This window comes from Hyperoodon ampullatus (genome assembly GCF_949752795.1).
Source record: "Hyperoodon ampullatus genome assembly, chromosome: 11".
NCBI lineage: Eukaryota > Metazoa > Chordata > Mammalia > Artiodactyla > Ziphiidae > Hyperoodon > Hyperoodon ampullatus.
In genome coordinates, this window is record NC_136924.1 from 31696215 (window position 1) to 31705574 (window position 9360).

A 9360-nucleotide genomic window follows, 5' to 3' on the forward strand; every position below is an offset into this window, starting at 1 on the left:
CAGAAAAGAAAGAACCACACCCCACAAACAAAACTTTCATGCCCGTGAGAAAAGGCGATTCTGGCAGAAAATAACAGACATGCTCTAAATTCAAGTGGAGGGGTGTTGAAGCAGAACTAGTCATGTCCCAGAATTAACATCCCAAACCAGAAGGCAGGTGAGGCTCCTGGCACCCTATCCTGAGGTCTCAAAATCAGAGATGCCCAGAGCACTGGCTCCCGCTGCCCTTACTAGCAGAACCCTTTCCAGCCAACATTTACTAAGAACCCACCAGAGGGATGCTCAGGCTGTGGGAATGTGATGATGAGTAAAACGGACTCTTGTCTCAAGAATCTCACAGGCAAGTGGTTCGAAAGATACCAAACAAGCAAAATACCCCTCGGTGAGTGTTGCCAGAGAAGTTTCCATACAGGATCAGACACGAGAGGAAAATGACACTGAATACAGGCACTGAAGGTGCAGGCTGGGAGGAAGGGTTGTGGAAACAGAGAACTCTATTCTGGGCAGAAAGAGCAAAAATGAAGGCATTTTCTCAGGGTGTTGGATGAGGCACCCTCACCTGAGTGAAGACAGAAATTAGAAGCTAAGGGAGAAAGCCTGTGAAAGACCCCAGAGCCATGAGAAGGAGTCTGGAGTTAATCCGAGAAGCAATGAAGAGAGCTGTCAGCACTTAAAGGCAGAAGAGTGCACATTCCTTTGCTCATTCGCACATTCCTTTGCTCATTCGCTCATTCGACAAACAGTTCTCCTGACACGTAGTAGGGGCTAGAGATGGAAGGATGGACAGAGTGAACCACCTCCCTCCTGATGCCTGTAGTCAGTCGTGAAGACAGCAATTATTAAAAACAAGAAAAACGAAGTGCCCTGAGTAGGAGGGTGGAGAAAGGATGAGGAGTTGGTGGGGAGCGGGGGCGGGGCCAGGACGGGGCAGCTGAGGAAGCCAGCGAGTTAAGGGTGAGGGGCAATCATGTTTAAGCTGAGACAGGAGGATCTCAGGCAGGCAGACAAAGACAGGAGGGGAAGGAACAGCATGTGCAAAGTCCAGAGGACCGAGGGCGGTGCACACCAGCATCAAGGAAGTCTAGCGTGGCCGGATGGGGAATGTGGGGAGGGTGCGAGGAGATGGGGCTGGAAACAGACGAGGATGGCTTCCACATCAGTCCTGATGCCAAAGGATGAACGCAGACAGCTGAGCCAGGGCATCAGAGGTGCTGAAAGGAAGGAAACGAGAGACACAGAGGCAAGAGGCCAAGATCAGATTCAACAGGATATGGCAACCAAGCGATGGAGGGAATGAAGAAGGAAGAGAATGAAGGCTTAGAGCCTGGAGCACGGGTAGCTGGGGGTGTTCATGGAGATGGCAGAGGAACAGAGGAGGGTGTGGGAAGAAATGAAGTCATAGCATTTAGGAACTTCGGGATTAAAGCACCAGCAAAAAAATCCCCTGATGAGCATCCTCAACCAATGGTCACTTGGCCTTTGACAAACAGCTCTGGGAAGGGGGACCTCAATGCTTTCCCAGACGGTGCACTCCAACGCCTGGCGAATGTGTCAGAACAGCCGTTCTTTCTTACACTGAGAAAGGTCCTGCTTCGCCATAACTTTTATGCACTGATCCTGGATCCACACTCCTGAGCAAATCACAATAAGCCTATTCCCTCCTCCTCTCCTATTTCCCATTAATTGGAGAAGATTCTGCTCATTTCCAATTTATTCACACCCAATGCTTAGAATCATAAGCGTGTAGAATGTTAGTGCACCAACAGGTGAGCTTCCTTTCTACAACGTCGTTTCAAGCAGGAAGAGGTAAAGAAAGAGGCATGATCATGCCCCAAATCACCAACTACTCTGGCTGAGTTGATTTTAGAGCCTGAGACCCTGACCCCAGCCAGGGCTCTCTCAATATATCGTGCTTCTGCGTGTAATCTGACTCCAGAGTCTTCTGCTAAGAGCATCCACATCTCAGGGAGAGTTCTAGACTCTGCTCTCAGGAGATGATCCATTGAAATTAAACAGGGTTGAAAAATAAATACACCCACATAAAGCCTGAATAGCATTGCCATGAATCCAGGCAGCTACTCTGTCCCTTATTTATGGCTCCACCTGCCTTGAACCAGAAAACTCAAGGGTATCAGTAAGTGGACTGAAAAGTTGTTATGTTTAACTACAGAGGAAAGGATGTCTCTGCAGGCTCTTTTGGAAGTGTACCGATGCCTGGGGCAACCAGCAGGAACTCTGAGGAGGAAACCTTTGTCTCTGGATAAACACTCAGCCTTTTCTAGTCTCAAGGTCTCTGGGTCAGGACGGGTCAGGCAGATCACCCTGTGCAATTGCCCCTGATGCTCACACTTCTGTTTGCACACCTCTCATCCCTCCCTCCCAGGGCAGCTCGTCCCAGCAGTGGACAGAATGACCCTTATTATGAGGAGCTTGCCATCTGGCTCCCTGCCACGTCCCCCCATAGACTCAGGGGCCATCAGAGTAAGCCTGATCTCTTTCAGGTGATGGCCCTTTGACTGTTGGTTGAAGCTGATCCTGTACACCTGGAGCCTTTGCTTCTCCAAGGCAAACAGCCCCATTTTTTCCACTATTTAGTATGAAACAAGGTTTGAGTTGACACGATCGTTCACCTATATTCTCCTAAATGTGCTGACCTGTCTAGATTGTTCTTAAATGGTAGCATCCAGAAATAAATGTAGTGGACCGGTGGACTAACTGATACCTGGTAAAAGAAATCCGTCACCTTCATCTTTCTAGCTAGAATGCTTCTGTTAATGTACCCACGTCATCCAGCCCCTATTTAATGCAATCTATCTGCCAGCCTAATAAAATCAAAGTCAAGGAGCACAGTCCCTCTATCGGCCAGGGCTGGACCAGAGAGCATGATGCTGTAAAGTGACCTTCAAGTCAATATCAGCCCATCACTAAGCACAGCCAGGTATGAATTCTCCAGAACCCAGATCAACTCCTAGTTTCTCCTCTTTGGGGAACTGCACCATTTACCTTTGGGGGCCACCTCTCCCCAGTTTCCCTCCACATGCTTAAGGGAACTCTTCTCTACCCTGTGACCAGACATAGGCACAGGGCTCATGGCTGCCCTCACTAGCCTCCCCCAACCACAGTGAATGCTCTCCAGACCACGAGTGACCAGAGGCAATCCAATCAGAGGTAATGCTGGAGAATTAGGGGGAGGAAGTCCTCCTTTTTCTACAAGGGACTGGTAAGGATAAGTTGTAAGCCAAAGCTTTCACTGTGTAGGAAAAGCTACTCTTGAAAGAAACCATAGCAGAGAAAAGTAGAGCGACAGAGCTACAAAAATATCATTGGAGCCCCTGGATCCAACCCTGCCTGAAGCTAGCCCTACCTTTGAACTTACTACTTTTATTAGTCCCCAAATTGCCTTTTTGCCAAAATGATTTGATGTTGGGTTTCTACCAATGAGTGAAAAATCAAAATTGTACAATTTCCCTCACACACATCCAAAAACATCATGTGACACTTTGTCAGCAACCCCCACCCCGCCCCCCACCAAAGTCTACCCTCACCGAAGCCCGATCCACAACATGGTATTACAGCTCTCAAGTCCAATAATCCAGGCCACATCTTGCCTGGCTTTGGGCCCTTGGGGACGACACTGAAGCTGATCTTCCTTGCCCTCCTCATCTGTCCCCACCACATAGGATTATTGTGGAGGAAGAGTTAACAGGTGCCAAGTCCTTACAACAACGCCAGGCATGTAGAAATGCTCAAAATATTACGGTGTCTATTGTTATCATCATTATTGTTATTGTTGTTATACTATTATTATTATAGTTATACTGGCAAAGTCAATGTTTTAGTGTATTCAACCTGTGCCAGTACCGATGCTCTTGGCCTTCGTTCATAGGGTCTCGTCCATCATCCCTGGAGGATGCTTCCTTCGACCTCTTCCAGTGCCAAAACCAACTCACCTTCCTCCCTCTGATCTCTTTGCCAAAAATTAACCATCCACTGCCATGCATAATCTATCTAGCTGCTTAGATGAGAGTTCTACTACTCCAGGGACGTCTGGGGCAGGAAAGGGACAGGGGTGTGGCCCTGGGCCCTTCCCTGCTATGCAGGCACAGAGTTCCACCTCGTTTATATTCAGCCTAGCGACCTCAGGGCAAACCTCAAGCAGTGAACTGCTAATTAAAAGGTAGCCTTGAGCTGTCAATAAAATTATGCATTAAGGACATGCATTAAAAAAACACAGTAGTGACTTCCTGGAGACAGATTTTCACTTGAGATATATATATATATATATATATATATATATATATATATATATTTTTTTTTAAACTCAAGTGTTGGGGTAAATAAACAGAAAGTATGCTCTTCAACACTGCCACTCCTTCCCTCCCCGAAGCTTAGAAAACCATCTTTGATACTCAGAACACTGCACTGCATTTGAAACTGCTGGCTGGAAAGGATGTGAGACTCGTCTTTTCTGTGGATTTCGGGAACGCGGCAGGGATGAGCGTTTGTTATTTGTTTGGGGAAGGCGACTCCTTTGCTGAGCTCCCGTACTCAGCTGGTCGGGTCGGCATCACTGCTCATCTTCTGTACCCAGCCCGCCTGACAGCCTCAATCACCCTCTCCCCCAGCGCCCTGGGCTTGCCTTATCTTAACAGAGTATCACGTACAGCAATGAACAGAGATCACATGTTAACCTGTCTCCTCCATTGCACTCTGAAGGTCCAAATCTGTTATCACCGGATTCCCAGTACCTGGTTTAGCACAGATGTTAAACAGTAGCAAAATGCTGAATGTGCAGATAAGTGAATGAATAGATGAAAGAATGAATGAAACATCTTACTCCACAAACAGCTAAGTAATCCCCCCAGGACCCAACCTTTTCCCCTTTATCGACACGGCGATCAGCCTGCACAGCTGCTATTTGACGTTTGTGTAACCTCCGCCACGCTGCTGCATCCGGGGGCGCCTTATTTTTGCTTTTTTATTTAGCTTTTCCTCCTCCCATTACCAACTCCCTCTAATTCCCTCTGTAAACCTAGGCAAATCTTTTCCTGTCATCGGGCATCAAAATTCCATTGTTCTACAGAATGAGAAGCTGGGATTAGAAGACTTGGAGGTTTTTCCTAGGACTCTGGGACACAGCCAGTGTTCCTTCTTCCCTCCATCCCTCTCCCTGTGGGAAAGCTTCCTTCTTACCTTCAAAGCTCCCAGCAAACAGGTAAAGCCAGGTGATGGCTGGGATGCAGAGCAGAGTCAACGAGGCAGCCAGGAATTTCCGTCTCCCTCTGCAGATTCCCAGCATCCTCTCGGAAGTGGCAATCCCTAATCCCAGCGCCGTTTCTCTGCCCGGAGCGTGGAGTCCTCGGCCTCCCTCATAATACTTTCTGAAAGAAAGAGCAAAGAGGAAGGGCTGAGTTCTTAGCACTGTCAATGGATGCAAATTGCAAAAGAGAAATATCCTGCAGATCCTGAGACTGGTTCGACTCATCTACAATTTCCTGCTAACCTTTCATCCCAAGAGATGGTGCTGCAGTCTTGCAGTCTACCCAAACTGAGAGAGTTCTTTACAAAATAAACAAACGCAGGATGATACAAACTATAACAGATCTCTCTCTCTCTCTCTCACATGCATACATACACGCATATATTTTATAGTTTAGGTGAGTTTTGAAGCCTGAACTAAACACTTATTAAAAGAGCACCTAGTTAGCATCTTACATGTACCAAGCACTAACCAGGTACTGTGTTTTCAAAAGTGACCAGAGTAAGGGTTGGCTTTAAAGAACACCATCTAACAAGAAAGACCAACATAAAACATCCACAGGAACCCCAAGAATGTGATGACTGAGATTTGCACAGACCTCTATGGGAGGACAGATGAAAGTGCCGACCCATCCATGTTTAGTCAAGAGGGCAAAACAGTTCCCGTGTTCCCGGCAGAGGGAACTGCGGAAGGCGGGCAAGGCTACCAGACAACACGCTCAAGGGAAAGGAGACTGGAGAGGCCCCAACGTCATGGGCGGGAGGCTACATCTCAATCACAGGGGAAAACCTACAAACACTCCACAGGGACTGTCTTAATAGCTTCCACCCTTTCACAGAACATGTCCAGAAAAGCATGAAACAATTCAAACATGCAGAGACCGGAGAGGAGCAGACAGACAACCTACAACCAGCCTGCAGAGGGACAATCGTGGACCACGCAGAAGGCTGGCTGAGACAGGTTCAAAGAAGACACAGAAGGTCAATCCAGACCGAGCAGAGGGCGAATGATCTTTCATCTGAGTACCTGACCAGGAAGGCACGTGACTTACAAAAAAATTTAAAAACCAAAGACCATACAATCTCATGTCCTCGCAGCTCCCAACACAGACATCACAGTGGCTGGAGGTGGAGAGAAAAGCCCACGTGGAGCCTCCTTCACAGAGCAGAACTGCCACGGCAGACAGTTATAAAAGGCTGCAGATTCCTGAGGAAGGGATGACCACCAAAGAGGTGGTTTAAATGTCCCCTTGAATGTGTCCTTCCCTCTGCCGTAACCCTTAAACCCTATGTGACAATGGTCTGGTTTAAGTGTCTTCCTTCCGCACCAGGCTTGGTGTTTCTACAAGGTAGGTGACGCGTCTGACTCACCTTGTATTCACTAAGACTTAGCCTACCGCCTGTCACCTGCAGGGCCTGATAACTGTCTGTCGAACAAATAAACGGAATCAGATTCTAACCAAAGGCGACCCTCTCAAGCTTCAGGAATCTGGGTTCGGCAACTTGCCGGCAATAAACACCCAACGGGGCCAACCTCAGCTGTCAAGGCTAAGCTTTCTTCTGTGACCGCTCTGACGGGATTTTCTAAATGGCCCTCTTTGGAAATAGATCAAAGACCACAGGGCTGGAGGGTGTGGACGAGAAAGTGAAACCCGAAAAAGCAAAATCCCTTTAAAAAAGAATGTGGACTTGAGAAGTCCCCCCTAGGGAAGTTTTCTGATCTGAAGTTAGGGAAACAAACCCTACACACAAACTCCGCTAGTCACTAACGATGAGAAGCACAGCAATGCTGGTGATCTCTCAGGAAGAGGGAGTTCTGTGAGGAGAGGCTGTGCACTTAGAAAGATCTGGATGCAAATCCAGCTGCCACACTTGACTAGCTGTGACCTTGGCAAGGCCCCCGTCTCTGGGGAAGCTTCATTTTGTCCATCCATAACATAAGCGTTGCCCTCTGTAGTGGGGGATGGTATAAGCCTTAAATGAGAGCGCCCTAGAATAAGTGACTAGCAAAGATGATCAAGCACAAGGCAGACGTGACCCCACCGCCCTTCCAGAACACCAAAGAGCAGCCTTACTTACATTTTTTCATCTCTCGCCATTCCCACCCTCCCCCGCCCCAACAGGGTTTGGTAGAAAATAGATTTCAACAAATACGTCTTCACTGACATGGCACATGGGTATTTTAAACCTGAAAGACCCATCTATTTAATCCACCTTCAGGTGGTAGGTACCATTACACTAAAATCACTTTTTTTTTCACAGTTCACTTAATTATGGTAAAGGCAACTAAAAGTAACTAGCACTTATTACGTGTCAAGCACCTTCCAGTGTTTTTTTACTTGCTTGATTCTCAAACTGGCCTATGAGGAAGGTGTTATTTTTTTCCTCCCCATTTTTTTTTTTTTTTTTGTGGTACACGGGCCTCTCACTGTTGTGGCCTCTCCGGTTGCAGAGCACAGGCTCCGGACGCACAGGCTCAGTGGCCACGGCTCACGGGCCCAGCCGCTCCACGGCATGTGGGATCCTCCCAGACCGGGACATGAACCTGTGTCCCCTGCATCGGCAGGCGGACTCTCAACCACTGCACCACCAAGGAAGCCCTCCTCCCCATTTTATAGATGAGAAAACCAAGGCCCAGAAAGATGGATGAACTGACCAAAAGTTACACACACCTAGGGCAGAGACACCTCAGGCTCTGTTCTCCTTAAGTAATTCACTCTAACAGCTTTGCCACAGGGGCATTTTCCTTCTGTTGGAAACTAAAGCCATCATACTGAATCTTATTATTTTCTTTCCCAGGGTCAAACATATCACCACTGTTTCCTCCCATTCCAAAAAAAAAAAAAAGTGCAATAGACAGAAATATAATTGGAAAAGCTATAGAAGAATTTATAATTTAGAGGAAAGTAGGAATATATATGGAGCGGAACTCAAGTGGCATTACTATTTAACTAATACTTTTTAAGACTCTTTACAACAGACAGCAGAAGCAAGAAGAACTACAATCCTGCAGCCTATGGAACAAAAACCACATTAAGAGAAAGATACACAAGATGAAAAGGCAGAAGGCTGTGTACCACATGAAGGAACAAGAGAAGACCCCAGAAAAATAACTAAATGAAGTGGAGATAGGCAAGCTTCCAGAAAAACAATTCAGAATAATGATATTGAAGATGATACAGGACCTCGGAAAAAGAATGGAGGCAAAGATCGAGAGGATGCAAGAAATGTTTAACAAAAAACCTAGAAGAATTGAAGAACAAACAAACAGAGATAAAAACTACACTAGGGCTTCCCTGGTGGCACAGTAGTTGAGAGTCCGCCTGTGGATGCAGGGGACACGGGTTTGTGCCCCGGTCCGGGAAGATCCCACATGCCGTGAAGCGGGTGGGCCCGTGAGCCATGGCCACTGAGCCTTCACATCCGGAGGCTGTGCTCCACAACGGGAGAGGCCACAACAGTGAGAGGCCCACGTACCAAACAAAAAAATAAATAAATAAATAAAAATAAATAAATAAAAACTACACTAGAAGGAATCAATAGCAGAATAACTGAGGCAGAAGAACGGATAAGTGACCTGGAAGACAGAATGGTGGAATCCGTTGCTGCAGAACAGAATAAAGAAAAAAGAATGGAAAGAAACGAAGACAGCCTAAGAGACCTCTGGGACAATATTAGATGCAACAACATTCACATTATAGGGGTCCCAGAAGGAGAAGAGAGAGAGAAAGGACCAGAGAAAATATCTGAGGAGATTACAGTCAAAAACTTCCCTAAGATGGGAAAGGAAATAGCCACCCAAGTCCAGGAAGCGTAGAGAGTCCCATACAGGACAAGCCCAAGGAGAAACACGCTGAGACACACAGTAATCAAATTGGCAAAAATTAAAGACAAAGAAAAATTATTGAAAGCAGCAAGGGAAAAATGACAAATAACATACAAGGGAACTCCCATAAGGTTAACAGCTGATTTCTCAGCAGAAACTCTACAAGCCAGAAGGGAGTGTCATGATATACTTAAAGTGATGAAAGGGAAGAAACTACAACCAAGATTACTCTACCCAGCAAGGATCTCATTCAGATTCGATGGAGAAATCAAAAG

The 9360-nt window shown here is 46.8% G+C and overlaps 1 protein-coding gene across 4 annotated transcripts in view; it reads right to left on the reverse strand.

Annotated features, from left to right (window-relative positions):
- Nucleotides 1–5314, reverse strand: part of LARGE1 (LARGE xylosyl- and glucuronyltransferase 1) — a gene marked incomplete at its 5' end in the record, with an annotated part of 449451 nt that extends 444137 nt beyond the window's left edge. For 2 of the 4 annotated variants that reach the window (XM_079714494.1, XM_079714493.1), the window contains one exon: nt 5194–5299. In XM_079714494.1, the coding sequence (XP_079570620.1) occupies nt 5194–5299 (106 nt within the window). Of the gene's footprint in view, nt 1–5137 lie in introns of all 4 variants that reach the window. The other 2 variants (XM_079714495.1, XM_079714492.1) reach the window with 2 other exon arrangements.
- Nucleotides 5315–9360: the final 4046 nt, after the last annotated feature.